The sequence below is a fragment of the Tamandua tetradactyla genome, chromosome 4 (assembly GCF_023851605.1).
Source record: "Tamandua tetradactyla isolate mTamTet1 chromosome 4, mTamTet1.pri, whole genome shotgun sequence".
Lineage (NCBI taxonomy): Eukaryota > Metazoa > Chordata > Mammalia > Pilosa > Myrmecophagidae > Tamandua > Tamandua tetradactyla.
Genome location: NC_135330.1, coordinates 48,876,189 through 48,892,016, shown reverse-complemented (window position 1 = coordinate 48,892,016; position 15,828 = coordinate 48,876,189). Strand labels below are relative to the sequence as shown.

Below are 15,828 nucleotides of genomic sequence, written 5' to 3'. Positions count from 1 at the left end.
GCTGAAGTCTAAAGGTTAATTAGGTATTAACTGGGGAAAAGGGTTTGGGATCATCCCAAGTAAATGTATCAGTGCTATAGTAAAAGGAAGTAAGATTAGCAAAAGAAACTAGAACAAGGCTAGTATAGCTGGAGTACATCGAAAAAAGGGGAGGGCATAAAATATGAAGCTGAACAGGCAATATATTAGTCAGGACTAGGTTCAATTAGGTGTAGGAAAACACTGGTTACTTAAAGTAAAAGTTGTTTTCTTTCACAACCAATAGCTGTCAAGGATGTAGATTCTTTTGTTTTATTCCTAGTGTGGCTTCTAGTCCAAAGATTATTTCATGGTCTAAGATGATGTTGGAGCTTCAAATATTCCATCTCAATTTCATTTTCCAGACAGCAGAAGGGAACAGTATACTCCCCTCCCTTTAAAGTCACTTTCTAGAGATTGTCCATGTCTTATGTTTACTTTTCTTTGGCCAGAACTCAGTTACTTGACTGTACTTAGCTGCAAAGGAGACTAAGAAAGTTGTCTTCATTTCAGGTGGCCATGGGCCAGAATATAATTTGGGGTCTCTATTCCTATGGAAGAAAGAGCAGTCTTCTGTCCCAGATATAGAAAGAGATCCTATCAGCAGGGTATTTTAGACTGTGATCAAGACTTTTATCAGTATCCTAAGAGCAACATAAGGTTATTGAAGAGTTTTAAGAATGCCGATATGATCAAATATTCATTTGAAGAGATCACTTTTGCTACATTGTGGGGAATGCTTTGAGGAGGGGGTAGTGGTGTAAGATATGAGTAGGATTAAGAGGCTCTTACAGTTGTGCAGGTCAGAGTAGACAAAAAGTAGTAGACATGAACAGATTTGAGTAACACTTAGGTAATATAAGTTTTAACACCTTTAATACATAATGGGTTATGTTTGAGGCTGGAGGAAGAACATGTCTGTGATAACACCTATTTTCTTTTTCTTTTTCTTTTAAACTGATCTTCAGGAACACAGAACAGGACTCTGATAATCTTTGGTTCATGACACACACTTATGATTGGTCCATGCATGGCCCTCTTTCATTTGGTTATTTAGTTGGTAATTTAAAGTAATATATTAAGTACTCAAGAACTCACCACTCAAATAAACTTAATTTGTAATATATCATTTCACCCATTGCACTCTGTATCCCCACATCTAATGTAACCCTCAATCACACCATCTCCTTATATCCTCCATAACTCTCATGCTAAATTCTATTTATCATTTCCTTGTTTTCCTTCTTTATGTGTTTTTTATAACACTAATAAATATGTATTTATATAAAATTTTAACTTGATAAAAATTATTGTGTTGTATGTAAATTTGGGGGACTTAACTTTTTTCATTTAATAATATATTGTTAAGATTCATCCATAAATGCTTGATGATGACAGTTCATTTATTTTTGTATGCTGTATAATATCCGTTGCATTAACAAACTCATTCTTTTGTGAGTTGGCACTCAGTTTTCCATTATGTGAATTGTGCTGTTATAAACATTTTTGTATGTCTCTTCTTATACATATGCAGGTTTCTCTTAATATATGCCCAAAGGTAGAAAGAGTACTTCAGCTAATAAGTGCATGTACTACTACAAGAGAAAATATAAACATATTCTGCAAAGAAGATTCTCAAATTTACAGCTTTACTAGCAATGTATAAGAGTTGCTATGCTTGGCATTATCAGGCCTTTTTATTTTTTGTAAATTAATTTATTCTAAAATGGTACTTCAATGTGTTATACCTCTCTAATCACTGATGATGATGAAATACTCCTTATTTGCTTATTGGCTAGGTGTTTCTTCTAAGCTTCTATTTTCCTATCATGTTAATTGTGCCTTTCTTTTTTGATTTATAGATATTGTTTATATATTCTTCATACTGCTTCTCCACATTGGCAGTTTATTATCTTTCTTTCTTGTAGGTGTCTTTTGATGAACAGAATTTTATATTTTAGAGTCAATGCTTTTTTAATCTTGTTTAATAAGTCGTTATCTATATGAATTGTAAAAGGTATTTACTTATATTTAAGCTTCTATTTTTGAATATGTTGTTAATTCATCAAGATTGGGTTTTGGTGTATGGTGTGAGGCAGGGGTTCAGTTTTTGCTTTTTCTGTATGGATTATCATATTTTTCTTGCCTCACTTATAGAATGTCTCTTGTTTTCTCTAGTGACCTGAATTGCCACTTCTATCATACACCAAAATTCCATACCTGTATGTGTGTGTATTTTCTGGACTCTATTCTGTCCCATTGATCATTTTGCTATCTTTGTGCCAATACCACTCTGTCTTAATTCCTTTCACTTCTTCATAAGTTCTGATATCTAATAGGTCATGTTTCCTCTCCTTACTCTTTTTCAGAAATGTCCTTGCTATTCTTGGCTCTGTGCTCTTCATGTAAATTTCAGAATCATCTTATCAAGTTGTATGAAAAATTCTGTTGGAATTTTGACTGGAATTGCATTGAATGTATAGATCAATTTGGGGAGAATGATATCTTCATGATATTAAGTCACGAATCTAGTATGTATCTTTATTTATTTAGATCTTTAATAACTTTTTAAAATAAGTTGCCTTGTTTTCTCGTAGAGGTCTTATACATAGTTTGTTAGATTTAGTCCCGGTTGTTACTATTGTAAATCATCATCTCTTTAATTGCATTTTCTAGGTATTGATGCTCGTATAAAGAAATGTAGTTCACTTTTTTGTTTTGCATAGGGAGGCACTGGGAATCGAACCTGGGTTTCCGGCATGGCAGTTGAAAATTCTGCTTGCTGAGCCACCGTGGCCTGCCCTGTAGTTCACGTTTATGTTTTATTATTTAGTCATCCTGAAAAACTCTTCAGTTATTTCTAATAATTTCTAGAATTTCCATTTAAATGATCCCATAATCTACAGATAATGACGATTTTATTTCCTTCTTTCTAATTCTTATGTCTCTAATTTATGTTTCTTATTGTCTGGCTAGGATTCCAATAAAATCATTTGTGATTTTAAAGGAAATGCATCTGACATTTCCCATTTAGGATATTATTTTCTCTGGCATTTTTTTCTTTTGGATATTCTTTTTCAGGTAAGAAAGTTCTATTATTAATATACTAAGAGTTTTTATTATGAAAAAAATGTTAAATTTGCTTTTTCTGCGTCTATTGGGATGATGTTTTTCTCATCTCTTTTAATAAGCTTATGTCATCAGTTACATTTATGAATTTTTTTAAATATTAAATCTTCCTTGCATACCTGGCATAAGCCCAGATAGTCATTATGTATTGTCTGTCTTTTTGTGCATTGTTGAATTTAATTCAGTAGTGTTTTGTTTAGGATTTTTGCATTTGTATTTATGAATAAAACAGTCCTTAATTTTCCTTTCTCTTTATGGCTTAGTTAGTTACGGTATTAGGGTAACTTTTATTTTTTTTTTTGTCCTGGAAGTTTGTGTAAAATTGAGATGATCGGTTTGTTCCAAGTTTGGTAGAGTTGGTCTGTAAAGCCACCTGGGCCTGTTATTTTCCTTATTAGGGTAGTTTTCACCAATTTTGGTTTCTTTTTAGTTAAAGGATTATTGAGGCTTTTTAGTTCATCTTGAATCAGTTCTGGTAAGATATATTTTTTTCAATATTTTTCCATTTTGGCTTAAGCTGTCAAAATTGTTTCAGCGATTTTTATTAATTCCCTTATTCTCTTTGTAATTTTATTTTATTTTTAGTTATTTCCCTGAGTCCCACATTTCTGGCCTGGATATTTGTATGATAGTGGTTTTGTTATATCTGCTACTCTACCACCCTTTATTATTTAATACCTGCATCAGGGTCAACCTACTTGATCTAGTTTGTAGTTTCAGCCACCTTCAATCCTTCCTATAAATTGTCTTACATAGAATATTTCTGAATTACTGTTTTTATTATGTTATTTCCCTACTAAGAAAACTCTTGCCCTGAGGGTAAACTCCTATCCTCAACATTGGTGATTTTCAAGGTAATGACTGACCCTAATCATGACTACAATCCTTTGTTCATATGTTTCTTGCTCCCCAGAATGAATTTCCTTCTCTGTTCTATTGGTCCTACCAAGCTTTCCAAGCCCTATAAAAATGTCACATTTATAGAGAAACCTTCTCTGATACTTCAGCCTAAGGTGATCTTTTCCTTCACTATTTCTTGTTCATATTTCTTTCTTTGTGGACAGGGGCATTCATCTTTTTTTTTTTTTAAATCATCATCCCTTGATGTACCCACCATTTAATTCTCAACTTTTTTTACCTTGATTACTAATAAATTTTAAATTTTTAGTATTATATTTTGTTATACGTATAACTCAGTCAGAATAGACATATGTAGTACTTTCAGCTATTTTGGTATTGAAAAATTTTTCTCTAGGCCAGGGATGTCTGCAAAATCAGGGTGACAGCATGAAGATGTGAATTGGGTTGTGTGAAAGAAATAGGGAGTGAAGAGTACTGGTGAATGGAAGAGTATATGCCTTCTCAAAGAAATTCATACCAAATTCATAAGGTTCTGGGGCAGTCCTACTTGTAACCCTCTGCTCTAGCTTCTTTTCTATTCAACTCTACTATTTTATTTTAAAATACATAAGAGTTAGAGTATGTAGTAGGACACAGGATAAGTTGAAGATTAAAAGAAAATGGGAGGCCACATAATTTATACTGCAAAATATATATTCTTTGGGACATAATCTTAAAAGTAATGTTCTCCTAAAAAGATTTTTATGAGGTGGTTTTTATGTGAGTTTCATGAGGACAAGGACCATAATTCTTTCATTCACTGTATATTCAGCGTTTAGCATAATTCCTGAAGGTGCTTTATAAATATCATTTGAATGATTCAGTGGTGGGTTTTGTACTTTTGAAGTTTTTTTTTGGTAATTCTTTACTGGATAAAGCATTACTATTTGGTGGCAATAAACTTGTTTTAAAACTTTGAGTTATATTTATACCCATGTCACAGCAATTACTATGCTTCACACACACAAATATGAATTTTAATATGTCATGGGCAGTATAAAACATTATTGACATAAAAAGAAAAATATCAATAACCATAGGAGTTTTTTCTAATTCTTTAAAAAGCTTTCCTGAAGTTAAATATTACAGGTTAGAGGTCCTTAGGTCATAGAAATGTTTGACAGTATTCTCTTTTGTGGCCCCAGCCTTGGGCACGTGATATCTCTAATCTCTCATAATTTCGAAAGAATGTGTGAAAAAGCATACATTTTAACTTCTCCTGAATTCACTCTTACCACACTATTCCCGGATAATTTCATTCCAGATAATTTCAGCCCCAGTAAGGGAGCACTAAGTATGATTCAAGTTTTAGTCAACCACCTGTATGAAGTCTCCTTTAATTATTTAAAAATTTTCACCCAAATTTTCTAGAGAACTGTGATTCAGATCAAAATATATACTGATAGAAATAAGCAGCAATGTTAAATGGATTCTAGTTCTCCTACCACTTTTCCTTTAATTCATCAACTGTAAGATAATTCTGAGTAAAAAGATGCTTTACGAGGAGTTACAGAAGTGTGGTAGTATCTATTTGTTTGAGAATTAAGGAAAAAAAAGTGTTCCCTAATGGAAAATGTAGTGTTACCGAGGAATTTCTTAACCACACTGCATCAAAAGTTAAAGAACTGGTAGCATACTCAGTCTCCTGGCAATACAAAATATAGGGGGCTGTATGAATTATGGTGGGAAAAGAATTCAGACCTTTTCTTCTGAAATCAGGGAGGATGAGATAGGCAATTTACTAAAATAAAATCATAAACTATTTGACATTGTTGGAAAGATTCTGAGAAAATGGCATTTAATAATAATGTGGTAACAAATGTAATAGTAGACTAAGCTGTATGTTAAGAATCATTTACCAGACTTAGTTCAGCTCTTCAGTTAACCTTGCTGGCACATATACTGTTTATCTCCGACGTTCTTTCTAGCTCTATGATCTCAACACCGTGTCAGTGTTATGGGGAAGATGGAAGAAGCCCTTGTCCATGGTGGGTTATAATCTTTTCAGGGTGCCACATATGTACACAACTTGCCTAGAATGGTTGCTAAGTGCACAGATTTTAGAACCAGACTATTTGTTTCTTGCTTATCTGTGTGCCCTTGGGCAAGTTACTTTTTGTGCCTCAGCTTCTGCAAATGTAAAATGAGGATAATAATATTACTCCTAAGGTTGTTGAGAAGATTAAAAGAATTAGCACATGTGAAATGCCTACAAAAGTACCTCACACGTAGTAAGTTCCATATAAATGTCTTCTCAGTTCTCACTAAAACATAGCTCAAATAATTCGTTAAAACAGCTAGATAACATACTATAAAGGCTATGTTGAGTGGGGAAAAAATGTGAACAATATATACCCTTTTTAGGAATTCAGGGGAGGATATTTGGAGAATTTTTCTCAACTCTTCATAAATTAGTAGCTTGTGCTGGGTACTGAAGTATGGGTTGGATTTAGATAGGTGGAAATGTGTTTAGGGGGAAGTGAATAAGAGGTGTGACAAGTTCTATTGGTTTAACCAGCTGTGTTTCAGTTGAGGAAAGATTGTTTATGCTACTTTAACTAGATAAATTTTCACTGATATTATGCATTCATTTTCATTTAATTTATCTGGTTTCTTAGAATCTTCAATTCCAGAATTGCAGCAAATTCCTGGAAATAGAGCAGAATAGGATTTAAACATTTTCAATATGTTTAATTCTACAGCTTGATGAAATAAAATTTGAAAAGTCATACCTTTATTCATATTTTTGGTGTGTATTGTCAACCCTTAAAAGCTTTGCATTTTTTAACAGACTGATAATATCATTGCTTTTGCATTTTATAGGTAATTAATAATGCTTGTGCTACTCAAGCCATAGTAAGTGTATTATTGAACTGTACCCATCAAGATGTCCATTTAGGAGAGACATTATCAGAGTTTAAAGAATTTTCACAAAGTTTTGATGCAGCTGTGAGTATAATTTCTTCGTATTTCTGAAATGTCCTCAATTTGTGATAGTTCTTCTTTTAATATGTCTTCTTTTAAAAATTATTGCAGATGAAAGGTTTGGCACTGAGCAATTCGGATGTCATTCGACAAGTTCACAATAGTTTTGCCAGGTAAAGAGACTTTACATTAAATAAATACTGTTTATTTTCTTTGCTTCTCTGTTCCTCATTATATTTTTCTTTACTGTAGACAGCAAATGTTTGAATTTGATGCAAAAACATCAGCAAAAGAAGAAGATGCTTTTCACTTTGTCAGTTATGTTCCTGTTAATGGAAGGCTGTATGAATTAGATGGATTAAGAGAAGGACCTATTGATTTAGGTAATCTTATTCCTCTTTGCTAGTCATGAAATAATTTAATATGTAATCAGTATTTATGAAATGTTCTGGTATTTTCCTTTTGACAAGAAAAAATGGTTGGGTATTCACCTTGGTTTTAGTCACAGTGCTGCTTAAATTTTGAAGGAAAAGTAATTATAAAGTAGTATGATATGAAGGCTTTAGGCTCTCTGGCTTTAACTCTATGCAATTAAATAATATGTATGAAGGGAATGTTTACAATTGTAATTCAGTTGGAACCCTTGATTTTTTAACCCATAGATTACATAATTTATATTTTATATTTATGTTTTTTCTAATTAACTTGAAAAAGTACTCTCTGTTAATGAACATAAAGATGTTCATGTCCTTTTTAATCTATTGGTAAAATATCATTTTATTAAAATATTATAATTTGGAATTATATCATTCATAATCACTTTAATTGAGTGTTTAACAAACTAATTACCTACAAAAATAGTTTTCTTCAACGTTCCTATTTAGATAGTGTGTTAATTTGCTGTCCTTTTTACCAAAGGGTAGATTTCTCCTTATCTGTCCCATCTCTACTTTGAGCAAAAATGATAAATGGTTATGAAGGTTGAGGGTACAATATGTGTTTCTGAAGTAGTGCGGAAATAATAGGCCCACAAAGGAATTATTTTTTTCTTATTTTATTCTCATTATGTTTCTTTTTTTTAAAATTAGTTTTAAGTCCAGCAAAACCTATTTTAGTTAAATCTAATATTGTTATAAGCTATTAATAAAACTTTGTATTTTTATTTAAAAAATTAATTTTCATTTTTTTGTACTTTTTTGCACATGCCCCATATATAAAATCAATAATTATATTACTTAAGGCATAGTTACATTACCTCTATATTAAAAATATTTATTTTCCTGTGTCTATTAACGAAAATTAGTGATTCTTTAGAAGTTGGTTCTGTAATAGGGTGGTTGATGAAATCACTGCATTTTTTCTGTTTGCATCTATCTGTTTAGACATTCTCATTTCATTAGAACTGTTAAGTTTAAAGGAAGCGAAAAGTAAAATAGAGTATCTAGTTTCACTGTACATTTGGTGGATGTGCTAAAACTTGTGGAAAAGAATGAAAGTCACTGGGATAAATTAGTTTTGCACTCCCTCTGGTTGTTAGCTTTTTATTTTACAGTTTGGTTGTAGAGTGTCAGCTAGTAAGGGCTGAATCCTTGTTCTGCCACTAACATGTAAGGTGGATTTTTTTAACCCTCAATTTCATCATCTGTAGAATGAATATAGTTATCCTTATCACAACACGCTTGTGAATTTTAATGACAAAAGTTACAAACTCATTACTTTTCAAAGATTTATTATTCAGCACTGAGTAACAGAATAACATGACTGTGCAAATTATGATCCTGTTTTACCCCTACTGTTACCCAGAAAATAAGAATTGAAGCTTAAAATAATTATGCTAAAAATATTTTTTCTGTTCTGATTTGCTAAAATATTTTGAAACTTTTGAAATATTTTTAATGTTGCTTTTTCTTTTATTTAATTTAAATGTTTTAAAATTTGTTTCTAGGTGTATGCAATCAAGATGACTGGATCAACGCAGTGAGGCCAGTCATAGAAAAAAGGATACAAAAGTAAATGCCTAGTTACTCTCATTGGCGTAACATTCTGGTTTTATACATTTTTTAAAACTTTTATGGTATTGTTATTTTAGCAATGTTTATTGAACATATACTTCTGATTGGATTTGTTTAGGGATAACACATTCCTATTCCAGAAAATATCTAAATTTAACAAAGTAATTTGACCATCTTCTCTTTAGAGAGGTTAAACTTGCATTTAAGTTAGATGTTTTGTAGAGTTAGATATTTGTACAGGTGTTTTGAAGAGTTTAGTTTAGTATTTATAATTATTTTTAAAATTAAACTAACCTTTTTTATTTGGAGACAATTATATATATTTCTATGCAGTTGTAAGAAATAATACAGAGAAATCCTGTGCACCCTTTACCCAGTTTCTGTAATGGTAACATCTTACAAAACTATAAGACAGTATCAGAAGCAGGATATTGACATTGATACAGTCAAGAGACTGAAAAATGGCATCACTATAAGAATCCCTCATATTGCCCTTTTTATAGCCTCATCACTTCCCTTCTGCTGCCCTACCTTTGGTCCTTAATCCTTGGTAACCACTAATTGATTTTCTACTTCTATAATTTTTGTCATTTAAAGATGTTATATAAATGGAATCATAGTGTATGTAACCTTTTGGAATTGGCTTTTTTTCACTCAACATAATTCTCTGGAGATTCATCAGCGTAATTCTCTGGAGATTTATCCAGATTGTTATGTGTATGAATAATTTATTCATTTTTATGGATGGGTAGCATTCCATGATGTAAATGTACCTTAGTTTGTTTAGCCATTAACCAGCACAATCTTCATCCATTTTCAATTTTTTGCTGTTATGGAGAAAGCTGCTATTAAATAGTTGTGTATAGATTTTTGTGCTAACAGTAGTTTTTATTTTTCTGGGATAAATGGCTAAGAGTACCATGGCTGTATTGTATGATCAATGCATATTTAGTTTATTAACACATTGCCAAACTATTTTCCAGTGTGGCTCTACCATTTTACATCACCCCTAGCAATCTTAAGTGATCCAGGTTCTCTGCATCCTCGCTGATGTTTGGTGTTGTCACTCCTTTAATTTAGCCATTCTAATATGTGTGTAGTGATATTTCATTGTGGTTTTAATTTGCATTTCCCTAATGGCTAATGATGTTCAATATCTTTTCATGTCTTCTGTCTATTTTCTGATTGCATTGTTTGTTTTTGATAGGTAAACCCTCTTAAATAATTCCTCTACGTAACAGTTAAGACCACATCAGACAATGTTATAATTTTGCTTCAACTACCAAACTTAATTTAGAAGACTCAAAAGGAGAAGAAAACTGTATTGTATATACTCATTATTTTATTGTTTCTTTGTTCTTCTTTACTAATGTTCCAGGACACCTTCTTTTATCATTTTATTTCTGTTTAGAATTTCTTTCTGTTTAGAATTTTCTTTGGCCGTTCTTTTGGGATAGGATGACTGGTGACAAATACTTACTTTTCCTTCATCTGAGAATGCTTTGATTTCCCTTTTGTTCTGGTAGGGTGTTTTCACTGGGCATAGAATTATGGGCTGACACTTTTTTCTTTCAGTCCTTGAAAAATAGCCTACATGGTTTCTGATGAGAAATCCACTGTCTTTCTTTTTTTTTTCTTTCCCCCCCTTTCTGCTTTAAAAATTTTCTTTTATTTATTTATTTTTTGTCCTTAGCTTTCAGAAGTTTGACTGAAATTCTTCTTGTGGATTGCTTTGGATTTATCCTGTTTGGGATTCACTCAGCATCTTGAATTTGTAGGTTTATGTCTTTTGCTAAATTTGGGATTTCCAGCACTTATTTCATCAAGTACTTTTTTGACTTCATTCTATTTCTTGTCTCTGAGGACTCCAATAGCATGAATGTTAGATCTTTTTTTTTTTTTTTCAAATTCCACAAACTACATGATTTACTTATAAAATTCAACCTGTTGCTTACTAATGCCTAGGTCTATTTATATATTCCTCAGTTACAACTCTTGTTTTTCAAAATAAACATCCTTGAAAATGATGTTAGAGCAATGTATTGTTACTAAGTATGTTATTAAGTTGCTCTCCCATGGACATAAACTGCTAATACTATGGAGAAAGGATAAACTGTAAGACAATACAGAAGGATCAGAAAATAGCTTAATAATATTTTCATTCTGTTGATGGGATTTTCTCACATAGTAACCTTTCTTAATGAGATGATTTCATTTACAAAAATATTATTCTTTGCTATCTCAGTTTTCAGCTGTTTTAAAATTCACTGTGATGTTTTTTCCTAACATTTCAGGAAAGGCCACTTGTTTCACCTTAGAGAGAAATTCCTGAATAATTTTTTAACCTTCTTCTCTTTCCAGATAGCATTTCTTTGCTGCTGGTTCTGATTCATTGTATTCTTGAGATTTTCCAGTAGTCTGAAACTCTTCTAGCTGCAGGGTTTTTTGCTTAGCACACTCTGTTTCATGCTGTTCTAGTTTACTAGCTGATGGAATGCAATATACCAGAAACAGAAAGGCTTTTCAAAGGGGAATTTAATAAATTGCAAGTTTGTAGTTCTAAGGCCAAGGAAATGTCCCAATTAAAGCAAGTCTATAAAGATGTCCAAATTAAGGCACTGACAAGAGGTTACTCCATTCAAGAAAGGCCGATAAAGTTCAGGGTTTCTCTCTCAGCTGGAAGGGCACATGGCAGAGTCTCTCACCTTTCTCTCCTGGCTTCTTGTTTGAAGGAGCTCCCCGGGAGGCATTTTCCTTCTTCATCTCGTGGGCTCTCAGCCTCATGGCTCTGCTCGCCCTGCCTTTCTGTGGCTTTCTCATGGCTCTAAAAAGGACTCTCTCCAAAATGTTTCCTCCTTTAAACGATTAATGGGTGGAGTCACAACTCCATGGGAGCTATCTGTTCAAAAGTTCCACCCACAGTTGGATGGGTCACATATCCATGGGAACAATCAAAATGCTCCCAGCCAGCAATATTGAATGAGGGTTAAAGGACATGGCTTTTCTGGGGTTCACCACAGATTGAAATCAGCACACTTCTCGGGATATTAGCAAGCTCCACAGTGTGAATCCCAAAACTTTGATCATAGACATTTTTCTTTATGTGATAAAGCATAGTTAAGATTTCTTCAGTGGTTAGTTCTGTGACATGTAGATTATTATCAGTTGGTATCTGATTGGTCAATGCAATAAATTCATGAAAATGGGTTGCAAACATAGAAAAAGCATCAATCTTTGTAGCAATATGTACTCTGATATAGCCCATGCTAACCCAAATCTGTCATAGGTAGAGGTCCCTCTTCCCAATTCACCTATGATTATTAAAGAATCTTTGGTTGGAGACCTGAGGATTTAGTTTCCAACATTTCAGCCATGAATGTGGAGACTTCTTTCAATTTTTGTCACCAGCCCCTAGCTGAGCCAAAGTATAGTCCACAAACTCGCATGGCATAAAATATCCAATCTGGGGCATGAGAACTATCACACCAGTTTAGCGAATATATGTTGATTTACCTCCAATATTGAGGCCAGTAATGATGTAGAACATCCTTATCTTTTTCAAAGTGAACGTCATTTGGAATAAATGCAACTTCATCTTGAAGTTTAACAAAAGCATGTCTGGGTAATTTCAATATAATTCTTTCTTATCCTTTCTCCAAAATAACCGCCCATACGTATGGAATAGGTGCTTCATTTGACACATGAGCAAAGCTAATGATAACGTCCAGCTGAGCCAACACGTCGTGTATCTGCATTGGTTCTCCATAGCCATTGTCTGCATTGGTTCTCCATAGCCTAGAGAAGTGTTGACAGTTTCTTTAACAGTGGGCTGCCTCATGCTCATTTTTATTTTTGGTAAACTCTTTCTTCATTGAGAGAAGTCAATTTATGTTTAGTAAGTTTAACACTGTTCTTCTGGATATCTACTGTACTAAAGTTTTTATTGTTTTGAAGGACTTTTTCTTCCTTACAGGTTACTTGAAAGTAAGTTCCAAACTGTACTGGAATCCAGCTTAATCTCTTTGCCAGGTGCCAAGCCTAAATCTCTGCACTCATAAATGTTGTCTGCATTTTCTTTTCCAAGTCATCCATTACTTCTCCTAATTCAGTCAGATTAAGATCAAAAGGTTTTACAAAGAATTCAGGGTTTTTGTTTTTTTTCCTTTTTTATCATGGGTGGCACCGGGAAACAAACCCCAGTCTCCGCCATGACAGGCAAGAACTCTGCCTCCTTAGCCATTGTTGCCTGCCCAAATCCATGGTTTTTTACCTGATCCATATCTAAAATTGTCTTTGTTATTTCCTGAAACTTGGAGAAATCAGAACGAAGATCAATAAGAGGAGTCACAAAAATCGCCAACAATGATGTCTGGTGTTTTCCCTCATATTTTTCCAAAGCTTGTATAACATTAGGGAGTTGATTTATGCCATGATAGATTCAGTAACAGTCTTGTAAATTTGCCATTTGTCTTTGAAATTTCTTGGCAAGTCAGTTAAGATCTGGACATCCAGGAAGTAAATCTTCTTGTAAACTCTGCCTCAATTCTGCATCTTCTACAAAAGCTTCCACTAAATTTAATCTCCTATTCTGTTCTTATCTATGAGAGGTGGCTTAATCCACTGATTAACCAGTCTTTGTCCCTGAGAGGTTTTGCATTTATTCAGCAATGCAGCCACAGACTGAGAGCCAGTTGTATTTTCAACAGAACCCTGGAGAAGGTTCAGGCTCTTACTACTGCATTATCCAATTTCGTGTTCTGGCTGAAGTCAAAAGTAGTCAATTCAAATTGTCCAAAATTTGAGTTATCTGGTAAGAGTTCTAAAAACTTGGTTACTGCAACCTGATTCTCCATTTCTGGCAAGACAGCACTATTCATCTGATCTCCCTTTTTGGCTTTCAGCAACTATTTGAGGTCCTGATAAGTGTCTTCTGTGGAAAATTCACCTTTTTTTCTATCTGTGATCAGGTTCCACCTCTATGAATAACTTGCCTCAGTTTACCATGCCTCCAGTGTTCTCTCCTGGTAAAAACACATTCCTCTGGTTCAGTCTGAATCAGGAGAGCTACAAGTTTGGAGAATTGATCATTATCAGGAAACTCAGCCTAGCTTCCTCTATATGGAGTCAACATTCCCAACTTTAAACTGTCTTTGGCCATCAACTGTGGACATTTTAATATCCACAGCACCAATGAAAGATGGCATATTATTGTTATTATCAAAAAGAATGTCTTCAAACTGAGAAAGATTGCCTTAAATGCGAAATACCAATTATTTTCCTTGGAAGCCTTATCTCCAGCTCTATTTTTGTAAACTTCAACTCTACACTGAGAGACTAGAAGAAGATCTTTTAGAAAAGGCTCAAAATTCATTTTACTAAGCCCAACACTCTCCAAATTCTTTGCTCCTACTGGCCGGAGTACTTGACCCCCTGGGTCTTGAACACCTCCCGGTGGCAGGGAAGAGCACATCCTCACTGTGTGCCATGTAGAAATTGCTTGGGTGGGAGACATGCAGTGTGGTGGTTGGCTTTTCCGGCTTGCTGGGGAAGAAGTACACGAAGCTGATCTTGACCACACTGTCCAGCTGCAGCTTCTCCTTCAACTGCACCCACCATTTTAGAACCTCTCTACAGCCTAGCTGAGGGGACTTGAATGTTAGATCTTTCCCTGAGGCTCTACTCATTATATTTTTCAGTCTGTTTTTTCAGTTTCTCTGTTCAGAGGAATAGTTTCTGTTCTCTCTTCCAGTTTCTGATTCTTTCTTCTGTTCCCTCCATCCTGCTGTTGATCGTATCCATTGAGTTTTTTATTTTGGCTATTGTGTATTTGAGTTGTAAAATTTCTGTTTAGTTTTTTATAACTTCTATTTCTTTGCTGAGATTTTCCATTTTTTTTTCATTTGTGCCAAGTGTGCTCATAATTGCTTGGTGAAATGTTTTTAAGATGGCTGCTTTAAAATCTTTCTCAGATAATTTTGACATCTATAATCTCAGTGTTGGCATTTATTAAATGTGTCTTTCATTCAAGTTGGATTTTCATGGTTAATATGATAATTATTAATTGAAATCTAGACATTTTAGGGATTATGAGTCTCTGGATCTTATCTAAAACTTCTGTTTTAACTGGTTTCCATGGACATGACTCTGGAAGGAGAAGTGGGGGGTCACTGCCTCATTACTTCTAGGTGGGAGTGGAAGTCCAGGTTCCCCACGTGGCCTGTATTGACACCTGAGGTAGGGAGGGGCTTCTTGTTACTGCTGGGCAGAGGTAGGAGTTCTGGCTCCCCACTAGTCCTTGACTGTTACCTTCTGGTTGAGGGAGGGGAGGGGCCTCGTTGTTGCTCTTCCTGTGGCCTCCACTAGCACGACAGTGAGAGAGACCTTCTTACTTCTGCAAGGTAGTGACAGTTTTGTTTGACTTCCCACTTGATACCCTCTGATACTGTGAATTGGGTGATGTCATTACTGTCTGGCAGGGATCCGAGTCCTGGATCCATACTGTCTTTGACCGCACTCTGGCCAGATAGTTGAGATAACATGTTATAGCCGGGTGAAGTTGGAAGTCTAGGGTCACCACTCAGCTTTTGCCTGCATGGTAAGGGTGGGGCCACAGTTTTTGTTCTGCGTTTGGTTATAGTAGAGCAGTAACTATGTAAAAATTTTGTCTTGGGAGGTTGCCCCTTTCCTGACCCTTTAGCTAGAGAGAGTCAAGTATTATTGGAGCTTTTTGTGGTCTGTGTTTGTTGGCGTTTCTGTTTCTAGCTTCTTTAGTTCCGAGTCTAATACTTGTGGCAAAAAGACAACTGACCCAAGGAATTTTATCACTATGTCACTTCTCTTGAAG

At 34.2% G+C, this 15,828-nt stretch overlaps 1 protein-coding gene and 1 pseudogene across 14 annotated transcripts in view; one reads left to right on the top strand and one right to left on the bottom strand.

Annotated features, from left to right (window-relative positions):
- The window catches only part of UCHL5 (ubiquitin C-terminal hydrolase L5), a 58,483-nt gene that overhangs the window by 31,100 nt on the left and 11,555 nt on the right, over positions 1-15,828 (top strand). For 10 of the 14 annotated variants that reach the window (XM_077157275.1, XM_077157274.1, XM_077157285.1 and 7 more), the window contains 4 exons: positions 6,871-6,996; positions 7,084-7,145; positions 7,225-7,355; positions 8,918-8,981. In XM_077157275.1, coding sequence (XP_077013390.1) covers positions 6,871-6,996; positions 7,084-7,145; positions 7,225-7,355; positions 8,918-8,981 — 383 coding nt within the window. Of the gene's footprint in view, positions 1-2,994; positions 3,100-5,975; positions 6,036-6,870; positions 6,997-7,083; positions 7,146-7,224; positions 7,356-8,917; positions 8,982-15,828 lie in introns of all 14 variants that reach the window. The other 4 variants (XM_077157280.1, XM_077157276.1, XM_077157277.1 and 1 more) reach the window with 2 other exon arrangements.
- On the bottom strand, positions 11,165-14,485 carry LOC143680788 (DNA mismatch repair protein Msh2-like; annotated as a pseudogene).